General features: G+C 44.7%; 1 protein-coding gene across 26 annotated transcripts in view; it reads right to left on the bottom strand.

Annotated features, from left to right (window-relative positions):
- KALRN (kalirin RhoGEF kinase) overlaps positions 1-25,875 on the bottom strand; it is a 661,891-nt gene that overhangs the window by 97,263 nt on the left and 538,753 nt on the right. For 3 of the 26 annotated variants that reach the window (XM_059162921.1, XM_059162922.1, XM_059162924.1), the window contains exon 1: positions 23,181-23,429. The exons of 19 other annotated variants lie outside the window; for them this stretch is intronic. In XM_059162921.1, coding sequence (XP_059018904.1) covers positions 23,181-23,265 — 85 coding nt within the window. In that variant the 5' untranslated portion in view covers positions 23,266-23,429. Of the gene's footprint in view, positions 1-23,180; positions 23,852-25,875 lie in introns of those variants that run through there. 4 more of the 26 variants (XM_059162919.1, XM_059162918.1, XM_059162920.1 and 1 more) reach the window with 4 other exon arrangements.

Genomic DNA, 25,875 nt, shown 5'->3' with positions numbered 1-25,875 from the left:
TTCTGGAACCATCAGGCCATGGTGCATTGAGTCCCTTGCTCATGAACCTCTCACTCTCCTTCCCCAGACAGCAACAAGGGGAGAACGCGCTTACTCCTGACTGCCTTCCACGAGCCGCCGCTCCTTACCAGTCCCAGATGCAAAAGCAGATCCCAGCAAGGGCAAAAACACACACACACATAAACACACTCACAGAGGTGAATGATAAGCGGGAATAGGTTCATGGGATAACACACAGGGTGTTCAGGAACTCAGGCCCAAGACCCCAGAACTATCAGACTCACATGAGAAGAAAGGATGAATTTCCCACCCATTTCTTAGTCTGAAGTTAGGAAGTACTTTATGACTTCAGAAGTTAAAAATACTTAACTGAACAGGAGGACTTGAAAAAGAGTCAAACTTTCAAGCTTTTAATGGCTTTGTATTTCAACTGTAATACAGAGCCGTTATAAGAAAAAAAATAGAAGAAAACTGAGGTTCAGGAATCCTACCACCATGTGAAAACTACACCTATACCACTTGGGGACACATACCTCATCTCTGGATGAGTGTGGAGTGAATGAACTGAAACTTAAGCCCAGGTGACTGTTCCCCAGCCCACAGCACCTTCGGCTAAGTCTCAGGGCCCTAGGCAGCCCAAATGCTGCTCAGGTATCTTTAATCATAGAGTAAAAAGAGCACTGGGCCACACCAAGAATCCCAGAGGAAGATTCTAGCCTCACGGCTAACCTGCTGCATAGTTTCAGGCAGACCCCGATCTTGCTGGGTTTCAGTTTACCAACGGACCAAGTGGGAGAACAACTCCAGATTATCTGCACGAGTCTTTTTTTCCCCTTTAAAACTCAGAGAAAGAGACAGAAGCCTACATCCTAAGCTGACTTTCAGATGCCATTACTCGAGGGTAGGGATGACATTCAAATCCTGCCCTTTGGCTGCCCTTCTCAGATAGGCCTGGAGCAGAGAAAGCAGCTCCTGGAAGTCGGAGTTAGAGCCTGAGCTAGGGAGAAAGAAAAACAGAAGGTCCGATGATAGCCTGAGAAGGTGAATGGGCCAAGGGGATGCTTTTTGGTTTCCTCAGATTTCCAGCAGGTCAATGAGCCTGACCTAACTGCCTTCCACTGACCACCCTTCCTGGGCAGACAGGGTGAGCACTTGAACTCCAGGTACCTGTTCCTCATAGCCATTTTTCTAGAACCTTAAAGAGTGTGAATTTATAATAAACATTCAAAGGTAGCACCAGAGACTAATCTGTAAAACTGTGGGGAAATGCGTAGACAACTTTAAATGAAAGAACCAGGATATGATGTTGAGTATAAAACTGAACCCCCCCCACCACAGTGTACATATAGAAAAAACTGAGCTTGACTACAGTCAAGCTGTCTAGAATTACAGGTGATATATTTTCCTATGTTTTCTAAATTAAGTTTTATAAATACCTATTACTTTAAAAAGTACACCATATGTAAATATACGTTCATAAAATCTCAAACAATACCTTAGAAAATTGCAGAATAAAAAGTCCTCCTTCTCTCTCCAATTTCTTCTCAGCTGTTCCCCCACACCTCAGTACCACTCTGCTATCTAGAGGTAATCATAGCTAATGTAGGACTTTCGGACCATTTTCTTTCTTTCCTTTTTTTTTTTTTTTTAAAGATTTTATTTATTCATTCATTAAGATTTTATTTATTCATTTTTAAGATTTTATTTAAGAGTGAGAGAGAGCCTGCACAGGCAGAGGGAACGGCAGGCAGAGGGAGAAGCAAGCTCCCTGCTGAGCAAGGAGCCTGATACAGGACTTGATCTCAGGACTCTGGGATCATGACCTGAGCTGAGGGCTGAAGGACAGAGCCACCCAGGCATCATTCAGACCATTTTCCATGCACTCACACACATGCACACACATGCCCACATTTCTTGCACAAAGCAGTTCATGTTATATAGCTGAAAGTTTCTATACATTTTTTCATTTAGCAAGTGTAAGACTTTCATGTCTGTATTTTGTTTGTTTGTTTGTTTTAGATGGCTACATAGGGTTTCACAGTAAAACTGTATCATTCCCCTATTGGAAATAAAGATGCTGCCCATCTTCTTGGTAGCTATTACAAAAATTACCACCTGAACATCTTGGGACAAACGGAGAACTTCAGAACTTCATTAAAGGTATATTCTTAGAAGGAGGTCAAAAGATACAATATATTTTGAATTGTATAGATTCTGCCACATGGCCCTCCAGAAAGACTGTTTTCAATTTGTATTCCCACCACTATACAACTGTTTACTTCTCTACCCCCTTACCTAAATTGTGTTAATCTGAAGGGTGAAAATAATCCTATTTTTATTTGCATTTCTCTGATTAATACTGATATTATTTTTCCAAAAGTTTATTGCTTTTGTAAGTCCTGCTTGTTTCTAACTTTTCCTTTTGGGTTGTTGGCTTTTTTCTTATTGATTTATAAAAAACTCTTTATGTATTCTGAGTATTAATCTTTTGTCTGTTATGTAGGTTGCAAGTATTTTCTTCCAGTCTATTAATTGTCTTCACCTCCTTGCCAGAAATCTATTTGTAATTTATTTTTATGTATAATGTTATTCAGGGACATAATTTACCTTACTTTAATGTCAGGGAAAATATTTTAAAGCAGAAACTTCAGGGGCGCCTGGGTGGTGCAGTCGGTTAAGCCTCCCACTCTTGGTTTCGGCTCAGGTTGTGACCTCAGGATGGTGAGATCAAGTCCCACGTCGGGCTCCACACCAGCACAGAGTCTGCTTAAGACTCTCTGCCCCTCCCCTCCATATGTAAATCTTTTTTTAAAAAGTAGAAACTTCAAAGAACCTGTTTTATACTTGTCTTATAAGCTTCCCATATTTTATAAATCAAAATTATGGAATTTTTAAGGAGACACGACCATGAGAAAGAATGAAGAAGCCTGCCATACATCTCATAGCCAAAGTATGAATGATGCACCATGCTGTGGGCTCATTTGGCTTGCTAGATGTATAAGAGGCAGATCTCAGCTTCCATGCTCCTCTGGGCCACACGTCACCATTGTGAGCCCCCATTCAAGAAAGGATATCACTGAAGACCTAAGTTTAAGGACCTGTGATGTCCCATCTGAGGACAACACGGTAATTACTCTAAAGTTTAATTCCCCTCCCGCAAGAATTTCAATAAATGGGATTTTATTGCTCTGTGTATTTTAAGTTCCAGCGTATTCAGGTTCAGTAAATATTTGCTGAATAAATGCATAGTTGTGTTAAGTCAAAGTCTTGGGAGAGATTAGAAGCTTGTGTCAAGAATAACATTCTCATGTGTGTGTTTGGAGGAGGGGAATGTCAGTCACATGTAATGGGGGGGGTGACAGAGGGAGGGCCAACTGCTGCTCTGCTCTTGGGTGTTCTGACACATCATGATGCCATGGGTGAAGCACAGGGGCTGAGAGACACCTCTGGGCACGTATACATCTTTATGAAATACAAGATGCCAGAAACTCTAAGGGACTGAAACTCAGTAATCAGGTAGTCAAGACAGCTGGGGCTCCCGCAGTTAAGAGCAACTCAGGGGGATGGCCCATAAAGAGCCACCTGCACTGACCCACCCCTTCCTCCACTGATGGTGGCCAGGGATAGACAGCAGACTAGGGCAGAGGTCAGTGCAGACCCAGGACAGGAAGAGGCTGACCTTGTGACCCTGACCCCATCAAGCCCAAGGACAACAGGGTAGGTGGAGAACAGAGTCCTGGGACCTGCTTGACAGTGTGGGTGGCCTGGCATGGTTGTACTTAGTGATGCTTTTATCCACTTAGACTTCATTGTAACTTAGAATTTTCTAGTTGCAGAAGTAAATCACGTTATAGTAGGGATTTGGAAAAAATCAAAGCTTAAAGAAGAGGATTAAAAAAAAATCATTCAGAATCCTTCCATAGAACATGCTTTGGCAAAAGTCCTTCCAGTTTCTTATAAAAATCACTCTCTTTCTCATGTGCTTAGCCTTTTCTGGGTTATCACTTTAAAGTTCTTTTTATTGTGATAAAATATATATAACACAAAAGTTATCATTTTAACCACTTGTACATGTACAATTGCAATTACCATTGTCTGTATATACATTTTATATGCTATTTTTTATTTTAAAAAAGATTTTATTTATTTATTTGAGAGAGAAAGCAAGAGAGAGAGCACAAGTAAGGGTTGTGGGGAGAGGAGAGGGAGAAGGAGACTCCCCGCCACGCAGGGAACCCAATGCGGGGCTCTGTCCCAGGACTCTGAGACCATGACCTGAGCTGAAGGCAGACGTTTACCCAACTGAGCTGCACAGGTGTCCCTACATTTTACATGCTGTTCTTTATGAGAACCTCCAACATGACAGAAATGCTAAGCATTTCGGGGCTATCGTCAGTAACATTTGCACACTCCAGGCACATAATTGCTTAATATTATGCCCATTTCGCTGACAATGAGCATGTGGCATAGAGAAGTTAAGTCCCTGGGCAGGTTACAGAGCTGGTAAATGACAAAGCCAGTATTCAGGGAAATCTGCTGGACCCTAAACCTCTTACAAGGTTTTGAGCCCTATCTGGACGAAGGACCCCAGTGGGGGTGGGGATGAACATGTCTCCATGTACCTATTATCTACACGCCAAAACGACCTGAAAAATAGCCAGTTCTAATTTCAAGTAAGGAAAACTTGAAACATTTCTACCCCAACAGAATGGAAATTACATGGTGCTCACACTCCTTTATTTAGTGGGATAAATATTTATAGGGCTTTCATGAGCTCATCTGTAACCTTCATCTCCCAAACCTATTTTCCACAATCAGGCATCTCAACTTTCAATTCTTCTTCTACAAGGTTATGCAGAAAGAACCTTTGTGGTTCAGGAAGAACGACAGAGCCCCACAGCAGCACCAGGAGCAGCTCTTGCCAGAGCTCAATGGATGACCTCCACACCCCCACGCTGGAGAACACACTGTTCAAATCACACAGTGAGCCTGAAAAATGAGAAAGCTATCCCAATGATCTATTTTTTTGGAGTTCTTACCCGGCTGGCTTTTGTGTCTGCCACCTACCTCACCCCGATTGTTTCAGAAAAAGGATCTCTTAGTGATAGGATCCAAGACCAGAGCACACCACCCAGAATCACGTGTATGAGCTGATGCTCATTCCCTTGAAGCTAGTGATGGTTCTGAGAAAGTCCTTCTCAAATAAGACCATGAGGCTCTCTCTGGCAGTAGTTTTCTCTAGCTTGGTATGATGTATTATTCTAAGGGGTGGAAGCAGGTGGGGCAGCGTGATGCAGAGTGAGAAACTGTGAGGTAAAGACACCTTCTTCACTCCCTCTTTTTACTCTTATCATGGTTGAAGTCAAAATAAGACAAGTTTTTAAAGCAAAGGAATCTGGGATGAGCAAAGGGAAATGCTGAGTTTCTGTGAGGCAGAACCCAAAGCAAGGACATATGTTTAGTACCTGTGCTTCAGGGCAGGGGGAAGGGACACTCCCTTTCAGAAATTGGCCAAGTCCATCAGGTCAGTCCATCAAGTCCACAGGTCAGACACCACTTGGCCTTTAGGCTGTTCTCCCCTGGGGAAGTCAACCCCTGCATGTTGTTGACATGGCCTGAGGACAGAGACAGGAGTAGGAAGGAAAAAAGGTGGACGGACAAGGCAGGGAGAGCTATATTGTCAGTTACCTGAGTCAACAGGTGGGCTCTGGGACCATCAGGAGAGGTCTGTGAATCCTAAAGAAGAATTCAGGACAGTGGACATAAGGGAAGAGCAAAATTAATCCCAGTAAACCATGGGCTGCCAAGGCTACCAGGAGAAGGCAGGTGGACCAGAGCTCCAGGAGGGGAGTGACAACCACAATCAACCTCCTCGGGAGAGTCAGTGCTATTTTAAGAGACAAACAGTGTGACTGTGGTTAAAGATAATCACAGTCAGATGTTGGCAAAAGTAGACAAACATTTCTAGGCCTCTGCTATTTAGGGTATAAACGTGTGTGTGTGTGGATGCCAGGCAGGGCTTATATTAAGATCTGTGGCGGCACAGGGTTTATGTATGCAAATAAAAGTAATACCCGACAAGAAAAGGTTGCTTCTGGAACCGCTAACCCATCCCATAGCTTCAGGGACAGAGTATGGAACTGCACCAGATTCCAGTATGGTAAGAAAAAGTGGAACTTGACACAAGGATCTGAATCGAGTTGGGGAGCAGGATAAGTGGGAGAAAGAGCAGAACATGGAGAGGAAACCAGGATGCAACTTATTACCCACATGCTCTTGGGAGAAAGTTGAATCTCTCTGAGCCTCAGTCTTCTCACCTGTGAGATGTGCAGGCTGACCCCCAGAAGCTGGAGACCAAAGGAGATACTAGAGTCACACATAGTAGATGGCTAGCTATTCCTCATTTCCAGAACATTCCACGTGTACCCAGGACTTTATATCCTTCCTCATGCTATTTCCTTTGCCTGATTTCTTAGGTGAAGAATACCCCCCCACACAAGACCAAATTCCTGTATCCTTTCTTCACAAGGTCCACACACAACCTCCTCATTCCTCCAGAGGGGCGGGTCATGCTGTCCTCTGGGCACATACAACACGAGAGGCAGAGGGCGGCACTTGTGCTATACCTCACCAAGGTTTCTCATTAGATAACGGGGCCCACAGGTCAACACAGAGGACACATGCTGGCTGCCTCTCCAGTACCCGCTTCTCTTTCTCCTTCATAGGAGCATCCCAGATTGTCCAGCTTTGTGAGTAGAAACCCTGTTCCTCTTCAGTCTCCAATTCCAGCTCCACGCCCACAGGTGGGGCCAAAAGTCACCGGAGTATTTCATTCCGTGGGACATGGGAACCAATTCAAGGATGGGAACATGACCCCACTCAGCAGAGACAGGCCTAAAAGCAGTCAATCTGGGGGACTTTTGACTTCCTTCTTCCCCACAAACCTGAAGATCTGTAAGTGAGTTTCACCATAGCAAAAAATAATCTAAATCCAGCTGGTAACACATTTTACCAAAACGCCAAGTTTCTTTGTTTTTTGCCTAAAATTGATAAATGTGGTGATGGATTACAAGGAATTCTGACTGGCTGCTGATGACAGAATGGAAATTTCTGACCCATCAACAACAGACCAGATATTTACCCAAACACAGCCAATAACTGTAGTAACCAAAGACAGACATCTAAGATGATCAGCTCTGGACGTGAATATAGGATAATAGCATACATTAAACTAATAATTGAATATAAAAACTAATAAATATAAAGATGTTTATAGTGACCTGCTGAAGAATTGCTTAATAAGGGGTGCCTGGGTGGCTCAGTGGGTTAAGCCTCTGCCTTCAGCTCAGGTCATGATCTCAGAGTCCTGGGATTGAGCCCCATATCAGGCCCTCTGCTCAGCGGGAAGCCTGCTTCTCCCACTCTCTCCCTGCCTGCCACTCTGCCTACTTGTGATCTCTCTCTCTGTGTGTCAAATAAGTAAATAAAATCTTAAAAAAAAAAAAAAAAGAATTGCTTAATAACCCAACACACTGGCCTCGGGGTATAAAGAGGAGACCTTTTACCTCTTTCTTAATAAAAACTCTCACCCTGAATCAGCCCTAGGACCCACCAGACCAGCAACTTGTTTGAAACAGGGACACTCCTAGCAATCAAAAACTGAGCAAAAGGCCAGTAATTACAAGTCTAAGTTACGAGTTTGTTTTCCCAGAGAGTTTTGGAAAATATTCACTAATCCCCCAAAACCATTTAATGGTTCACCGAAAACTACTGCCTTATAAGTCAGAGAAATATCTGATAATGAGAGAAAGAATATTATCGTCCATAAATTTAGCATTTACAGAGTGCATTCTACGTGCCAGGGAGCCAGGAGCTTCACTAGGTGTCACATCAGTCCACACCTTTTTTATTTGAATCCTCACGAATACCCTAGGGACAGATACCTGTATTTTCCCAAGGATGCAGATGAAGAAATTGGCATAAAAAAGTTCAGTAACTAGACTAACACAGTGCACTTAGTAAGTGCTAAAGCCAGGACAGAGCCAGTCAGACCCTCCCTGGACCCTCCCTGATCCCTGCCCTTCCCTCAGAGACCAGAGCTAAAGAGCAACTCGCCTGCACAACTCCTCTAGTTTATTCACAGCAAATGACAGATGAGCACAAGAGCCCAACTGGCCCATGCTCCCTCCGTAGTCAAGTCCCTGTCGTGATGGGCATGTTCAAAGATTGCTAGAGCTCCAGATCCAGAAGCTATGTAACTCTTCTTCCAGAAGTTCTGTAAGCTCTTCTCTCAGTTGCAAGCCAAGGCATTCTGGAAAGACATACATTCAAGGCAGCCTCTCCAAACCTCCTTCTACATTAGTTCCAAACTGTTGTTAGCGATCAAACAGAAAAATAAAAATTGTCCTATTGAAGGGGCTCCTGCCTGTTCAGTTGGTAGAGCACATGACTCTTGATCTCAGGGCCATGAGTTCAAACCCAACACTGGGTGTGGAGACTACTTTAAAAAAAAATCCTATTTGAGTCCTAAGCTGATGCCATTCTAAAAATGCCATATTGGGGTAACTGGGTGGCTCACCAGTTAAGTTCAGGTCAGGCCCCTGGGATGGGGCCCCCACATTGGGCTACAATCTGCTTCTCCCTCTCCCTCTGCTACTTCCCCCAACCCCACTTGTGTTTTCTCACTCTTGCTCTCTCTCACATAAATAAAGAATATCTTTAAAAATGCCTTATATATATATGTATGTATATATACATGACATCACATATATATGTATATATATATGTCACATATATGTGTATGAATTTTATGGTACAGAACACTAATCATGACTATAAATACAAATTAGATATGTGACTAAATTATGATGAGCAAAATTTTGCTTTGCACTTACACATTTTTGGCATAAAAAATGTGCAAAGGCATTCCACCCCCAGAATTACAGACACTGCCCCTGTCCTATGTTTGAGACATGAACCTATTGATGCAGAAAGAGACAAGCCAGACAGGTAAACAAGAGTTGAAACCTGCACAACACAAAGTGCAGATCATATCTCGTTAATCTGGGATCAGTAATTGTGGAAGAAGAGACAAGAGCGAGCACATTAATTGTGGTAGAATGCTCGGCAGGAAGCCACAGTAATTACAAACCCAGGTGAGTTACGTCATGGATACTTTATAGTGGGAAGAAACCGAGAGGGTGGAGACCTTCTCCCCAGGAGCTGGCCAAGCTAGCATAAACCAGGGATGAACATACATCTCCCTGCCCTGAACATCTTCTCTTCCCCCAGGGCTGATCTGGCCTTTTGGGAAGCTCTGTTCACCTTCTCTTTGAACTCCTACACACACACACACACACACACACACAGCCCTGAGAACAATCCAGCTCCGATTTTGCTCTTGCAGCCCTAGCTTGCGTATGCTGGCAGAAGGTCATGGTTAAATTTAGACCTGACCACCTCACTGGGAACAGGCTGGGAAACTGGCTATTTGAAGAGCTCGGTAGACATTCTAGTAGAGTCGGCGGCTGCCACTCTAAGATGGAAGCACTATTTGATGGTTAGGATGTAAGGTAAATTGGAAAGGGGGTAGAATTTCCTGACCATAGCGCACACACAAAGAAAGGGACCTAAAAATTAGAAAGGCTGAAAAAATCCTTGAAAAGTTATTGAGGTCTTCCCCTTCTTTCATACAGAATCCAAGTTAACAGATATTTTTTAAAATCACTTTGTGAAATAAGAATTGGAAAAGATCTCAGAGTCCCCTTAGTACAGTGTCCCACATGTTGTAGAGTCGTCTTCAACATTGCCAAGAGAGGGTCACTTAGCCTCAGTGGAGACCTGCCAGCATGCATGATCAGTGGTGTAACCCTGTGGGAGGCTGCCGAGAGGGAGGGCAATGCCTCTGAGCAGAAACTAAGCCAGCTGGGAAAGCCCAACGTATGGAACAGTGAATGAATCTGGACCCTTTCCCTGGATTCCAGGGTCAAAATATGTAGGAAGGGAGGGGCTCCAGTCATAAGAAGAGAGTTCTCCAGTTCATGAATTAGGAAGGGAGGGCCTCACCAATGATCCTTTATGGACACAGTACGGGCTTCTCTGGTATCTGGGGACCAAAAAATGGCACCCGAAGGAAGGAAGCCAGCTTCCCGCAAGGTACCAAAAACACGAACTCTAGAAAACTGTCTGGCCTTATGCTTCTTTTATTCTCCTTCCCTTGTGTTCTCCCATAATATTTAGCAAAACCTTTTGGAAAGGCTCTTTAAACTGGATGCAGAATGCAAATAAAACCCATGTGGGGACCAGAAGCATGGTAGTAACAGGCTTTTGGCACCTATGTTAGTTCCTCAGACAGGGTTCCTATTGTCCCAATCTAAATTCCACTCCCACCAACAGATACTCTCATACATGCTCAGAGAACAGCTGAACAAGGGATGCGCTATCTCTCGCCCCCTCTACACTGCAGTTCATGAGGGCAGGGCCATGTCCACTGTGTTCACTGGCTATGATTTCTGACTATTCCCCAGTCTTGGAGGAGTCAGAAATGACCAGTCCAGGAGACCTTGGCTGACGCCTCTGGAATACTGTGGCAGCCACAGATATCCTGGGTTCCCCAGGAAGGTTTTGTGGGAACCTGATTAGATGAGAGCACATTGGCTATCCAGACCTGGTTTCAGATTAACCTGACCTTCCATTTTGCTTGGAAGGTCATAGGAAGGCCCCTTGAGATGTCTCAAGAAGGTCTCCTGTATTGACTAGTTCCATTTAGAGACTTCAGGCCCACAGGGCAGACCCTGATTTCAGTAGAGCCAGTTCCAGGTTCTGGGAATCCAGCTGCAATCTCAGAGCAGTAAAGTTCCCCCAGAATCCCTCCAGACATTTAGAAACACCAGATGTAAGCGGACACCGTGGGGCAGATTTCTACAGGAGAAAAGCTAGAGCCGGTGGCTAGGACACAGTTCCAGGAACCTAAGAGTGATTTCTGATTCACAGGGTGCCTCAACCCTGAGATTCCTTCCAAGGAGCTGGGTCTCCTCTCAGATCGGATCTAGTGCTTCTACCCTCTGTGTCCCCCCAAAACAAAAGGGCAGGACTAGTCTACATCTCACCACCTCTTCTACAAAAGTACCAGCAGAATGGTACCATTTTATAAATTACCAGTTCATACCTGAGGTGAGTTGCTTCTCTTTTTCAAAGTGCTCTTCTTGCCGATAAAACTGAGATCGTTATGATCTGAGATGCTGTAAAATTCCAGTGTTCAATGATATATAATCAAGACAAGCTATGTATACAGTGGTCTCTACACAAAGAGGGAAATGACAGACAGCACTGTGCTCGGCCAGGCACCTGGTGATGCCCCATGAGGACAAACATTAGGATCACAGATGCTGCTTAGAATGATACAATAGAACACTCACACAGCTTTCAATTAAAGGACAAAGGAGTTCAGCCTGGGGCTCCACACACCCACCTTCTCACATCTCCTGCATCTCCATCCCACCCTGGTCTGCCAAGCTACCCATCTTCCCCCTCAGACTCTGGGCGCCTGCCAGCACCTTTATGTGACCTCTGTCACATAAAGGAGGAGGGCTGACCAGAAGTCGGTTGATGGAGGGGTTAGGGGGGTTGGGAGATGGGAGCATGCTGTCACTCTCTTCCTGCTCAGTAGTGTTTTTAGGATCTTCCCGAATTCAGGATCTTCCCTAAAAGCTGGCTTGTCTGAGCTCTGGGGGACAACTTGCAACTGAAGCCCTTGTCTGTTTCCTCACAAACTATGTCACTCAGAAATGAAAATATGTAACTGCCTCCCTTGAAAGTTTCAGTTGGGAAGGCCCGTGGGCATCTGGTTCCCCATCAGAGGGACTGCCTCCTCCTGGAATTTTGGAGATGGCTGAGAGGAGGGCCTAGCATTGGCCATTGGAAGAGATCTTCCACTCTTCCAGAAACTTCCAGAGTTTCTACTCTGGCACATCAGTGTATCTTGTACTATAGGCCCTTGGAAAGCTCCATTCAACAGAGATGCAGTGCAAACCATAAATGTGAGCCACATACCTAATTTTATTTTTTATACAATATAGAATAATTTTATATAATTTTTATATAATTTAAAATTTTCTAGTTCTCTTAAAAAGTGAAAATAAACAGGTGCAATTAATTTTAACCTATTGTATTTAATCCAATATCTCCAAAATATCATCATTTCAACATATTATCAATGTCCAAATTACTGAGATTCCCATACAACGTTTTTTTTTTTTTTGGTACTAAATCTTTGAAATCTGGTATGTAATTTGTGCCTTCAGCATATCTCAACTTGGACTAGCCTCATGTCAAGTTCTCAATAGCCACATATGGCTAACAGCTACTGAATTAGACAGCACAGCTCTAGAAGGCAGTTCTGACCTGTTTTCCTCTGTGGTCCCCAGCCTGTCCAGGGTGCTCTGCTCTCCCTATATACTCAATCCTTTTTTTTTTTTTTTTAAAGATTTTTATTTATTTATTTGACAGAGATCACAAGTAGGCAGAGAGGCAGGCAGAGAGGGGGAAGCAGGCTCCCTGCTGAGCAGAGAGCCCGATGTGGGGTTTGATCCCAGGACCCTGGGGTTCGATCCCAGGACTCTGGGATCATGACCTGAGCTGAAGGCAGAGGCTTTAATCCACTGAGCCACCCAGGCGCCCCCATACTCAGTCCTTTAAAAACCCCTTCTTACCCTTTAGGGCCCAGACGGAACCTTGTATCTCCTGAGAAGTCCTCCCAGACCACCCCAGGCCACTGTGCTCCCACCAGATTTTGCATAATTACTTAAGTCAGCCGTCAGGTAGGACCCTGAAGTATCTTTCCTTTTATTGGCTTCAGCAACTATTCCTCCCTCCCTCTTTTTTTTTGTTATTATTTACTGTTTCATATTTGTGGAGCAGCTCCCAAGTTGGATGGCAAGATCCTCGAGGGGGTGAAAACATTTTAAATTCCCTACTGTCACTAGTCCAGTACCTGCCACATGGTATTCAAATATTTAGAGGCTGATACAAGAAATGCTCAACCCAGTTTTCCATATGATGAAGGAGCTAATGAAATCATTTGAATGTGACAGTTGACAGTTGGTACAGTTCCATGCAGACTTCTACATACTCAGTAATGTAACAATAATCCAACAGTTACGGAGAACTTACCATGTGCCAGTTCTAAGTGGTTTACCTATGTCAACCCCTCTAAGCCTCGTAGAAATCCCAAGACTAGATTCCTTGATCATCTCCATTTTTCAGATGAGGAACGTGAACAAAGGATTTATATAACTTGTACAAGGTCACACAGATAAAGTAGCAGAGCTGGGATTCAAACTCATTTTGGCTCCAGAGTCCAAGCTCTTAATCATCATGATATATGGCCTCTCAATCCAGCACAAACATAAAATATGTTTGTTACAACTTGCATATCAGTATGTAGCCTATGAATCAAAGGCTCTCAGTCAAGGTGTTCCCTTATATAAAAAGAATTAAGTTAATTCAGAAAATGTAAACAGAAGCAAACAACAGGAGAGACATTAAATTCCTTGGTCTCAGGGGATGTTTTTCATAAATCCTCTTAAGACAAAGAACAGTACACTCTTCCTTTCAAAGGGTGTGAAACAGGGGGTTTAACTGGCAACAAGTAAGTTGTGAAATTCTGGATGCTCTTTGATTCAGGAACTCCATTTCTAGGGATTTATCTGAAGGAAGTAATGATGGTTGTGCCAAGAATTAACTCTGAGACTATAAGCAATATTATAAGTATTGCTTGTAATAGCCAAAATTAGAAACAACTAAAAATAGAATGAACATTGAAAAAAAACCTATTTATGCACGGTTAAATTGTGCATCTGGTGGTATGCTGATAAACCATCTCCTTGAATAAAGCAAAAAAACCTTGATTTGTGATATCTGGCTGATCTCAAGCTACCAATGGTTTAACAATCCTCTCTCAAAACTCTGAATATTTAATAGGGGCACCTGGGGGGCTCAGTGGGTTAAAGCCTCTGCCTTCCACTCAGGTCATGATCCCAGGGTCCTGGGATGGAGCCCTGCATTGGGCTCTCTGCTTAGCGGGAAGCCTGCTTCCTCCTCTCTCTCTCTGCCTGCCCCTCCACCTATGTGATCTCTCTCTCTGTCAAATAAATGGATAAAATTAAAACAAAACAAAACAAAACTCTGAATATTTAATAATCCCAACCTGATCAGAGCTGGCTCCAGCATTTCACTAAAGGCATACAGAAAAACATCATAGAAGTTGTTCAATATATAACAAGAAGAAAGTTTATAACATTACTATGTTATATTTCTGAACAACAAAAAAAAACACATACATGGAAAAAAAAGGTTAGAGGATTATTCAAAATGTTACTATGGCTATCGCTAGGTAATGAAATTTTATTTTCATTGTTTATATTTCTAAATGCTTTCCCAATGTTTATATATGATTTTGCTAGGAAAAAAATAATCAAGACTCTCTTTTCCAGTTACAATAATTTTTAAATACCCTATTTTCAAAGGTATGTCTCAAATAAATAAAAGAAAAATCCATAGGTCTTCTCAGTGAAAGCAAGTGCATGATCAGTCAGAAGTTGAGGAGTGAGATGATTCCTAATACCACAAAAGAAGAGAAGCATGAGTGGGAAAAAATGTGCCCTCACCACAGTGCACACTGATCTCTTGAGGAATAAATCATACTTTCCTGGTAGAGTAAATCATACATCCTAATGAAAGGACAGGGGCGAGGAATGGAGTGGACATACATAAACCCCACAACAAGGATCAGTCTGCTCTAGAATCTGGTTCTAGAAAGATCTATTTCTTCACCCAAGGCTCATCCTCATGCTTTTTCACTAAACTTTAAACCATTATATTAAATTAATACTAACAATTGTCAAGTTCAAGTCTTGTCACCAGTGAAATACTTTGGAGCCATTAAAAATATACTGGAGGAGCCCCTGGATGGCTCAGCTGGTTGAGCTTCTAACTGTTGGTTTTGGTTTAGGTCATGATCTCAGGGTCCTGAGATGGAGCCCCAAGTTAGGCTTGTCACTGAGCATGGAGTCTGATTGCCCCTCTCCCTCCCCTTCTGTCCCTCTCTCCACCTTCCCCCAAATAAGTCTTTAAGTAAAAAATCTAAAACACACACACACACACACACTGGAAATGCCTCTACCTGGGAAGATGCTCAAAAGATTAAATGAAATCAGGTTATAAAGCAATATATGAAACATGCCCATTTATTAAGGGGGTAGACATATAGAAAAAGACATATTAAGTAGTTAAGTAGTTGTTTCGAGGTAGTTTACGCTATTAAAGTTACACTATTAAAGGATTACTCTATTAAAGCTATTAAAGTCACGCTATTAAAATTACACTTTTACGTTATTAAAGGACTACACTATTAAAGTTACACTTTTATGGTCTTTTTGTTTGCCTAACTTTTGATTTTTTTTTTTTTTTTTTTTTTTTTGGTAGGCTGTAAACTTCACGGAATATGTTGGGGATTCCTAACTCCTACCCCTGTCTGACAAGTGAAAGTGAGTCATGCAGGGGCCTCCTCCACTTCTCAAAGCAAGAATCCCCAGGGAAGCAGGATGTCTTCTGTTATAGAAAGCTTTTGCTGAAGCTGGGGGGCTTGGGGTGGGGTAGATAGGTCAGGGAAAGTTGGAGAGAGGAAAGAAAAAGAACAAACAAACAAGCAAACAAAAACCAAGCCACCTGGAGGGCTTGTTAAAACAAGACTACTGGGTCTGAGTCAATGGGTCCAAGAATCTGCTTTTCTAGCATGTTCCCCAGTGACCAAATTCCTTCAAGAATTTCTGCTCTAAGTAGAAAAGAGAAAGAGGCACCACACAGGTGTGAGACTGAGGTCCAAAATTTGTGCTGAAGTGGAATGTTTGCAATTCTTTAATTTTTTTTTTGAAAAGATTTATTTAAGAGAGCGCACACACACCTGCGTGTGCACGGGAAGGTGGGGGCATGGTAGTGGAAGAGGGAGAGAACTCAAGCAGACTCCCCACTGAGCACAGATGCTCCAAACTAGGCTCCACATGGGGTTTGATCTTACCACCCTGAGATCATGACCTGAGCCAAAATCAAGAAGTGAATGATTAACTGATTGAGCCATTCAGGCACCCCTGCAATTCTTTTTAACAGTGGGTCTTGGTTCTCCTTTGAACAGGGAGTGATACTATCCTTTCTCCATGGGAGCAATATGGCGGTTCTAAAAGTGGGAGGGCAGAAATTACACCCAGGTGCTACAAGAGAACACACACACACACACACACACACACACAACCTGTTCTGTAACTCTGATCTTTGCTCTTTTGCCTGGCTGAAGCCAACCTGGCAGTCTTCTTGTTGTCTCCCAGGTGTGACCAGGGCTACCCTCCTTCCAGGAGGTTTAACACAAAAGGCTGCTTGTCAACTAGGAAAGATATCCTCCATTAGTCACTGGACACACCTGGTGGGGAGCCAAGCTACCCATGTCCCCTATCTACAAGAAGTACCAAGCTTATGGCCAAACCTCACACACACACACACACACACACTTACAACTAATCCTGCCCCCAAGGAAAGTAGATACCTGGAAACAGAAATGTTTTATGAGGTACTGTTTTAATCTAGCAGTAGAAGGGGTTTCCCTTCCTTTCAACTTGACAGTTCCCTCACTGTGGTCACCAGGAAATTGAGAAAAATGTGGAACAACCTGTTCTGTAACTCTGATCTTTGCTCTTTTGCCTGGCTGAAGCCAACCTGGCAGTCTTCTTGTTGTCTCCCAGGTGTGACCAGGGCTACCCTCCTTCCAGGAGGTTTAACACAAAAGGCTGCTTGTCAACTAGGAAAGATATCCTCCATTAGTCACTGGACACACCTGGTGGGGAGCCAAGCTACCCATGTCCCCTAACTACAAGAAGTACCAAGCTTATGGCCAAACCTCACAGCCTCGGGGGCTGCTGTGGGCAGCAGGTGATGATTTTTATCTAGACAAAAACAGTCTGGAGAAGAGCAACAAAGTTTGCATATGACGAATATGCAATAAATGCTGGCTGAAGTGAAGAGAAAAATGTGTATCATCAAATCATTAGCCAAAGTCAAAGGGCAGCCAAGAAGAAGTGGTGTGTTTTACATAAGGTAACGTTCTCAGGATCTGAACTTTAATACTGGTGTAGTTATGCTGCAATTCTTGGACCTTGTGTTTTCCGCCAGATTAGAGTAACTTGGGGAAGCTTAGGATTCTTGCCAGTATCTTTTTTGGAATGTTCTTTAATGTAACACACAGAGATTGTAATACTAGGAGTGTTATGTGTTTCTTTTTTAAAAATTGGTTTAATAAAAATAAAGAGGAAATCCCTATCATACTTCTAGATCACAAACTTTCTTCCCCCATAGTTACAATGTCACAGAATTGAGGTGCAGTTGACAATGGCTTGAACCGAGACCATTAAATTGGCATAGGAATGTAGATTTATGGTTTTACCACCCAGAGGGCCCACAAATATTTAGGTAGGAGTCCCCTGAGGATAGGATCTGTATCTAGTGCTACAATTACTATTACCATTAGTAGCGACCTTTTTAAAAAGACTTCATATATGCTTTGTGCTATGCTAAGCCCTTTACATACATTATCTTAACTAATCTTCACAACAGCCAAATGGGGTCAGCACCATTAGGATTCCCATCCCCCAGTGCCTAGTGCTGGTCTGGCAGGCAGTCAGCACATAAACATTTGTCAAATGAATTAAAACACTGCGTGCTACATAAAAGCCAGCTCAAAAATAAAATGATAGGAATGCATTTCATTGGTTCATTTCCACCTGAAAGGGTACATTTCAAGAAAAGGGATAAGAAAGGAGGGGGGGGGGACCTTCTGAATTAAATTGAACCTGAGGGGAAAATGTGAACAAATATTTACTAAGAACATGTGCACAGGCTGCTATGGGACAGACAGAGATGTGACCGTCTTTGTCCTCCGTGGTCTTGGGACAGAAGAGGACTTCAAAGCAGACCAGGCAGGTCAAGTTCCAAATGGCTCCAGGCAATGCAGTCATCCCCTCAGAACTGCAGATAATCCACAGTCAACACCTAAATTCCAGTCTAGGGATTGCCTCTACCCTTCTTGGTTGGCTCCACCTCATCTGTGCCCATAGTAGGAGAAGCCACATGCCCAGGAAGACAATAATGACACTGAGGGAAGAGCACAGGAAAAGGTCTCTAGTTCTGACCTGCTACTAAGTGGCTCTCAGTGTCCTTCTCTATTAAAGAAGATCTGTTAAGTGATCTCTTACTTTCTGTGATTTAGCCCCTTCTCTTTGAGAAGCCCTCCCTTGGGTTTCAGATCCATGCTTTTTCTAGGGCCCTCCTTTAGGAAAAGTCTAAGAGGACAGGCCATGTAGGCACTCGCTCATTGAAAGAGGAGCAGAACCTTGACAGATGAGGAATACCTTCAGGGCAGAACAGACCAGCATCAAGATTCTCAAGGGGGAACTATCGTGAAGGAGAATATCAATAACACCTCTTAGGAGTGTTATTGACTCTAATAGGGGGCTTGGAAGTGAATCCCCAATGTTCACTTTTATTTTTTTTTATTTTTTTTTTTTATAGATTTTTTGTTTGTTTATTTGACAGAGATTACAAGTAGACAGAGAGGCAGGCAGAGAAAGAGAGAGGGAAGCAGGCTCCCTGCTGAGCAGAGAGCCCGATGCGGGACTCGATCCCAGGACCCTGGGATCATGACCTGAGCCGAAGGCAGCGGCTTAACCCACTGAGCCACCCAGGCGCCCCTGTTCACTTTTATTTTTTAACTTTAAAATCACTTTGCATAAAAATACAGATACAGGGTCTGAATTTTTACCTTTTTATTCCACATTAGGACCCACCAACCTGTAGCACATGGAACCACAGGGGTGATGTCTACAGCACTTTTGGTGTTTGCAGGACCTACAGCTGTGGCAGAGGAGGGCTATTCAGGGTCTGTTTCCAGTTTCCACCTCATCCCACCAAACCCAAACACTCCTATTTCTACAAGGGACATACAATTGGCCATCAGTACTGTTTTTCAGGTAATAACTGGCATCCTTCTTGCTACTCCCTAGTCAGAGAATCACATAGGGGAAAGGAAACAGGATTTGGGTTAGGGGTGGTTGGTGTGTGTGGTAATTCTCCCCATGTCTGGGTATCTCCCCAGGAGGCAGAAAAAACAAGAGATACACTGGAAAAACATACATGCTAAATGGTTGATTCCGTTTTCCTTGTGGTAGAGGCATGTTCCGGGAGATGAAGAAACAAAAGACTATGTGCATTAAGGCCCCAAGGATTTTTGTGCTTTTATGGAGTGGTGAATTAAGTCACTAATAGTGAATGTCACAAGGGTTTCTCTTTGAGGTTACCAGCACCTTTCTAAAGGAACTTGATGTCATGCTTTCACACATCAAATTCAGTCTATAAAATAAGCTATCTTCATTTATAGGCCAAAGAAGAGACATTCACATCAAGTCATGAGGTCCCTGCATAGTCATTCTGGGAAAAGGTAGGGGGAAAAGAGAGCTTACAGCTGACGATGACTTGGGATGCCCTGTGAAGCCCCACAGCCCTTACCCCGGCCCCATGTCAGACTCAGGCTGGAACCCAATTGCCTTTGTGGTGAAAAAACCATGGGAATGTGATCTGAGTGCCTCCCCTCTAGGCTGATTCAGTCCGGTTCAGCCACCACTCCTTCCTCTCTTTCTGAGAGACTCAGATGCCTGAACTGGGCACTTGCAGCATAAATGGGGACACACAATGGCACGTGGGCTTGAGATGCAGGGACGGTGATACAGTAATAAACAAATATAAATAAACCCTGGGCATACTGTGGAGAAGCAGAGGAGGACAGTGATCGGGAAGGGTTTCCAAGAAAGGACTTTGGACCACACACCCGAAGTTAATTACAAGTGGACTAGAAAATGAAAGGCTCTAAAGCTGGCTTTCACCTAGCAAGGTCAGAAAAAATGGTTGGGCTCCATGATCTTAGAAGTCACAAATTCCAGTCTGCAGCATAGAACTTAGCAATATCCTGGTGATTTCAATTCCTTTTCGTCTCTGAAACAAGGTGCTTTTTAAAAATTTAAGATAACTGAAGAAGAATCCACAGCTGACCCACTTCTTCAAGCTTAAAGGAAAGTCTAAGTAGCCAGAGCAATCCCGAAACTTCCCGCAAAGTGTGACATCAATGATTAATCAGCCTTCAGACACATATACATGCTATTAGCTCACATTTGGCCCTTTTTCACTTCCAAAAAGGCAGTTATAAATGTATTTGCTGTCTTTCTTCCTTTTCACCTCATCTGTTTTCATCTTACCCCTGGTTTTCAGTTTTCCTGCCCTTCCGTACCAATTTCAGGGGAGGGAAGAAAGATCACCTTGCATCAAACCCCTTTACCATCCTCATACTCACTAGAACCAAAAACCAAGAGAGACAATGAGATAGTAGCTTTCCTCACTTGTCCAAATCAAAAGACAGGCTCAACTAGTTTCTCCCACATTTTCCTCAAATATGGTATTTAAAGACCACACAGGTCCATCACTAAGACCTTGACTCTCAACCATGTGCTAACAATTACAACCACTTAGGGTTCACCAGAGAAAGTCCAGGATGCCTCACTTAGCTTTAGGTTGGTCAAAAATAGCCAGAACATTCTACTTCCTCTTTTCCTCAGACTTCAGAAGGTCTTTTCTTAGATTTTCCTCTACCCTTTGAATTCTGAGTGACCGGAAGCCAGTGGGGGGAAGGCCCCTAGACTTGAGAACTGTAGTAGTGGGCTCCGACCCTCCGGTTTCAGAGCGCAGCTCCTGGGGCAGGATAGCCAAGTTCTCTTGGGAGAAGAGAGAGAAGCCAAACAGCCAGCTGCCCTTATTGAAAAGGGGAAGCTGCCTTTCAATTTTATGAAGTCTGTACAACCAGAGGAACTGGTTCAACTGAAAAGAGAGGCTGCAGTCCCGGGTGGCGCTGCCCTCCACGCCGGCCAACCTCTCAGACTTTTCTAAGCCCTTCTCCGTGTTGCAACTAGGCAACTAGGCAAGTTTCCGGGGCTCTGGGCAAGGTGCTCAAACTCAGTACAAGACCTATCTTTGCAGTCAGCTTCCGAATAGAATAGATGCCTGTAGTCTCCACTGGGATCTCTCTTTTCTGTTAGAGCAGACCTAGAGAGCCTCAGCGTAGTGCCACATACCTCATACACAATCGTGATCGCCCTGCCCAGCTGAGGCCCAGGATTCTTTAAAGGGTGGCTACCTCACTGCCCCCCCATCTTCCTCAGATCTTAGTCCCAGCTTGCCATCTTCACATCTCACGTCTGGGGAGGAGTCTGGTTCTAGGGACCCACCTCTGTTATTCTCCTTTCCCTTTTCAAGCAGCTTTCATTGCTTGCTTCCCGCAATTTTCAGCTGAGGGTCACTGGTCTCCTCCTGCTCTGGTTCTGGCTCCTGCAACACCCTCTTTCCTCCCACACTCCCTCTTCAAGCTGCAGAGCCTGCAGCCACTGCTTTTCCAATCCTGAAGGCTGGAGGCTGGCTCCCCCAGCCCCCACCTCCTGGGCCCCCTGAGCGGGAGGGGCAGCTGGGGCCATAAACAGAGCCAAGGACTGAGAGAACCCAGGAGAATTGCTCTGCAGGCAAATTGGGGCTGCCACACATCTGGATTCAAGCAGGCCGCTGCAGGGGCATTAGTAAAAGCACTACCCAAGTCCCCGAATTCTGCCTTTTGACAGGAAATGGGCTCCCAAGAAATCCTGCTTGGAAACCCTTCAGCCCTCAGAGCAATCCCACCCACTCAGAGATTCTCTTTGGCCATTTCCTGCCTTCTCTCCCTTTTAATGTTCCCTTCCTTCAATTCCCAGCCTTGGTTTTGAATGTTTCTGAGCTAGGCTTAGATTCTGGTGAGGGTCCCAGGCCTTCTATGATTCCTTCTCCATCCGAATTCTGGCTCTTAGAGCTGGCTACCACGAAGTTCCAGGCTGTTCTAATTAAATGCAGAGACTGAAAGGCTAATGCAGAGACCAAAAGGCTAATGCTGGCATTAGGAACTGGGAAAATGTCCTTCAGGTTTAATTAGTTGTTGTAGCCTTCTATCAGCTCAGGGTAAAGAATATGTTAGGGTTCTGCTCTGTGTGTGGCATAGACAGGACGATTAAGGGTTCCTTGGATGACGTTTATTTATCAGTAACTCAGAGAGAAAGTTCTATCAGGACTTTTTTAAATGAGAATGAAGCAGGAGATGGGGGCATTGTAAATGGGGGTGGAGGGAAATTTCACCCCAATAGGTGAAAGTTAAAAAGGGCGAATTATCAAGCAAGGGGCCATATTCTCCCTTCTAATCACATACAAACAACGCCTCTCTTCCCCCACCCTCTAAGCTGAAATGTTAAAGTGACAGGAACCGCTTTAGGAACATATGGGCACTCTGCTGAGGAAAAGCCCCAGGAGAGGCTCCACAATTGATAACCTTCTCTCTGTGACCCTTCTCACCATCTTGTTTTGCAGGCTGATTTTGGGGAAATTAGTTGCTTCCTGCCATCTCCTCAACATTAAAATTAGAAGAATAATTAAATACAGCCCTAATTGGGTACACAGAGAGTTCTTGGTTAATTAATGAGCCCAGCTCCGGCCCAGAGCTGCAAACCCAGCGAGCCTGCGAAAGCCCCAGCAGAGACAAGCGAAAAGCCCGCTGCAGTCCCCGAAGAAAATTGTCACTTGGCAAAAATAGTTCCTAGTGTAGAGACAAGTGTCAAACACATTCCTATAGCTAGGAGTCACTAGTTAATCCCTCAGCTGAGATCCATATGTAAATGAGAGCAGGGAAGTGCGCCTCGGCCACTACAGGGACACACAGCTGGGGGGGGGGGGTGCCGAGGCGAGGCTCCCCCGCACAGCGCCGCCCCCCCCCCCCCACCACCCCGCAGGCTGGCGTCCTGACATCCAAAGTCGCTGACAAGTAAGTAACTGAGATGCCAAACTGCAGCTCCTCATGCAAGTCAGAAGCTCCCCGCCAGCGAGCCCGCTTTCTGCTGGGGACGAGGACGCGAACGCGGGGCCCAGCGAACCCCCTCGGCCGCGCCCCCCCCCCCAACTCCTCCCTCCTCCCTCGCCGGCCCGGGCTTTGCTAAAAGAAGGCGCGAACGGCGATAGCCACTCACCTCTGCACCGGAGGCAACAGCAGCACTTCACGAGGAGCCACCCCAAAGAGGGACCTCGGGTGTAAGCCCGGTCGCTGCCCTTCATGCTGCCGCCTGGCACCAGAGCTCCGGCATGGCCCGCGCCGCCGGCAGCGGGTGGCAGCGCGGCGGGCAAGAAACTTCAGCGCCGCGGCCGCGAGCCAGTTCCCTCCCTGTCCCCGCCGCGCAGGCCGCCGCTCTTTCTGGGAGCCAGAGCCACTTTGGGTAGGAGGGGCGGGGTGCGGGCGGCGAGGGAGGGCCTCAAGGGGCGGAGTTCCAAAGTCCAGCTGTGCCGGAGTCCCCGCCAGCGGCCGGGCTGTGGACGGACGCTGGGGGTCCGGGCTGGACCCCAGCCACTGCACACAACAGGTGCTTAGGGGCTCCTCCTTGCGCGCAGTTTCCCGTCCTCCGCTTTGGCTTAGCGTATACAACCAGACGAGGCCGAAGCGGTGGGAGAGGAGCGGATTTAGAAGGTTCAAGACTCTAACGCTTTTCCTCTCTCACAGATGCCCCTTCTCCTTCCCCCCAGTCTCGGAACGTGGACCGCTTCCCCTGCGTTGAAACACCTTCACTTAACTCTTTTCTTGCCCTCCTTTTACTACTTAATGCTCACCATGATCATAGCGCCTGAGTTTTTTTATAGGCTCCCGGCCCATAATGATGTTAGGCTGAAGCACTCCGGATTTGAAATCGCAAATCCCAGATTCAAAGCTGTTTTGTTGCCTACTAACTCTCTGACCTTAGGCAAAGTCACTTCGCTTTTTTGATCATCAAATTCCTCATTGAAAAAGTAAATAAATAAAAGGAGGGGAAAGGATTGTTAAGTTAACAGGATTGCTAATAGAATTTTAAAAGACATATGCATGTAAGCACCTGTTAGACATTTAATAGTTCCATTTGGGTGAATGCCAGAGAAACTCCAAAGACATTACTCAGGGTGGAGGAAGACTTCCATTAACCCTCTCCCCACCCACAGTGGGTCTATCATTCCTTTCCTTATATCCCGAAGCTTTTCTTTTTAAAATATTTTTCAGGGTGCTCAGTGGGTTAAAGCCTCTGCCTTCGGCTCAGGTCATGATCTCAGGGTCCTGGGATCAAGTCCCACATCGGGCTCTCTGCACAGCGGGGAGCCTGCTTCTGCCTCTCTCTCTCCCTGCCTGCCTCTCTGCTTGCTTGTGATCTCTCTGTCAAATAAATAAATAAAAAATCTTAAAAAATATTTTTCATATTTCAAGGGCACACTTACACCCCTCACTCGTACCAGGAATCCCACCGGTCTCACACCCACTGGATTCTCCTAAGAACCACTTTGTTTATCACTCACAGGTCATCTCTCCCATTCTTTTGTATCCAGGTTTAGGTTTCTGGAACCATCCCACACTCATAAAGTAGAGAAGGCCCATCAAGCAGAAAAAAAGGGAAGTCTGTGAGAAGGATTAAAAAAACCAGAAACTGACCACTCAGGTAACCAATTCCCACCTACAAGAAAGACAGCCAGGGGCCAAGCCTTTTAGGAGTTAGCAGGATTTGGCCTTCCTCTCTCAGTTTGAACCATGTTTAGATCTGGGTGTTGCGGCATCTGCCACACAGCTGGGACACAGCAGATGCTCAGGAAATAACAGCAGCACAATTTAATGAATAACAGTAGCAAACATGTATTGAGCATTTATTGTGCCAGGCCATTTCCTAATTGCTTTCTATACATTGACTCATTTATGTGCACGCACACACGGAAACACACAACCCTTAAAATGTAGGGTCCTCTTCCATAACAGAGGAAACTGAATGAATGAACCATGATGAGGCTTTGATGATTTGAGTCTAAAGAGAAATTCTAAAGAGCTTCCCCCCGTAGAAACAGTAGGACCCAGAGTCAAAATCTTACTTCTAGTTCTGACACTTCCATCTCCTTGATAGCCTCTCCCGGTGAGGATTATATGAGAATCTCATTGTTAAGTAGGAAATGTGCCCTGGTGCTCCACATGCAAAACAGAGAAATAAAAGTTCCAGTTGCTCATGCAGCCTGCATTCCAGATTTCTGATTTACCGATCATCCTGACTGTGATGTCAGGATCTCATCAGCCTCAATGAATTCAGGATCACAGTTATCCTGGGTTCCAGTTCTGACCTACGGCAACCAACACATACTGCTGTCCAGTTCTCTCTTCTGTATTACCAAAGACAAGAGCCATTTGGTTGTCCTTGCCAGCCCAGGGCAGACAACTGGCTAGGACCTCAGCCCTTCTAAAAATGAGCTTTATTTGCCTGTGTTCCCCTGCCTAGGGGCCATGATACAAGAGTCTATATTAGTCCAGCCACCTAATCCACCTCTCTGGATACTTTGGGGGCATTCTGACAGGAATTGAAAGATGCTTCAAAATTGCTTGGTAGCCACTTATTTTTTCACTTAAATCTTCCTTCTGGGCCTTTGTGTTCAGGTAACATTGATCATTTTTCTTTCATAATCCTTTCCAAGAGGCTGGTGACATCATCTTGCAGAAACTGGCTTGAGTTTGGTGTTCGTGGAAGACCCAGCCATTACTTCAGAGATTACAGAATGAGTAGACCCTAAAGTGATCTCAGTCTCTATGAAAAGAGTCTATCAGACATGTGTCCACAGGTCCTTTAAACTTGAGAATCAACCCTACTCTCAAAGGCATAAAACATTAAGACTACC

This window comes from Mustela lutreola, chromosome 2 (genome assembly GCF_030435805.1).
Source record: "Mustela lutreola isolate mMusLut2 chromosome 2, mMusLut2.pri, whole genome shotgun sequence".
Classification (NCBI taxonomy): Eukaryota; Metazoa; Chordata; class Mammalia; order Carnivora; family Mustelidae; genus Mustela; species Mustela lutreola.
The sequence above is the reverse complement of the archived record's forward strand: the minus strand, read 5'-3'. Positions and strand labels throughout refer to the sequence as shown.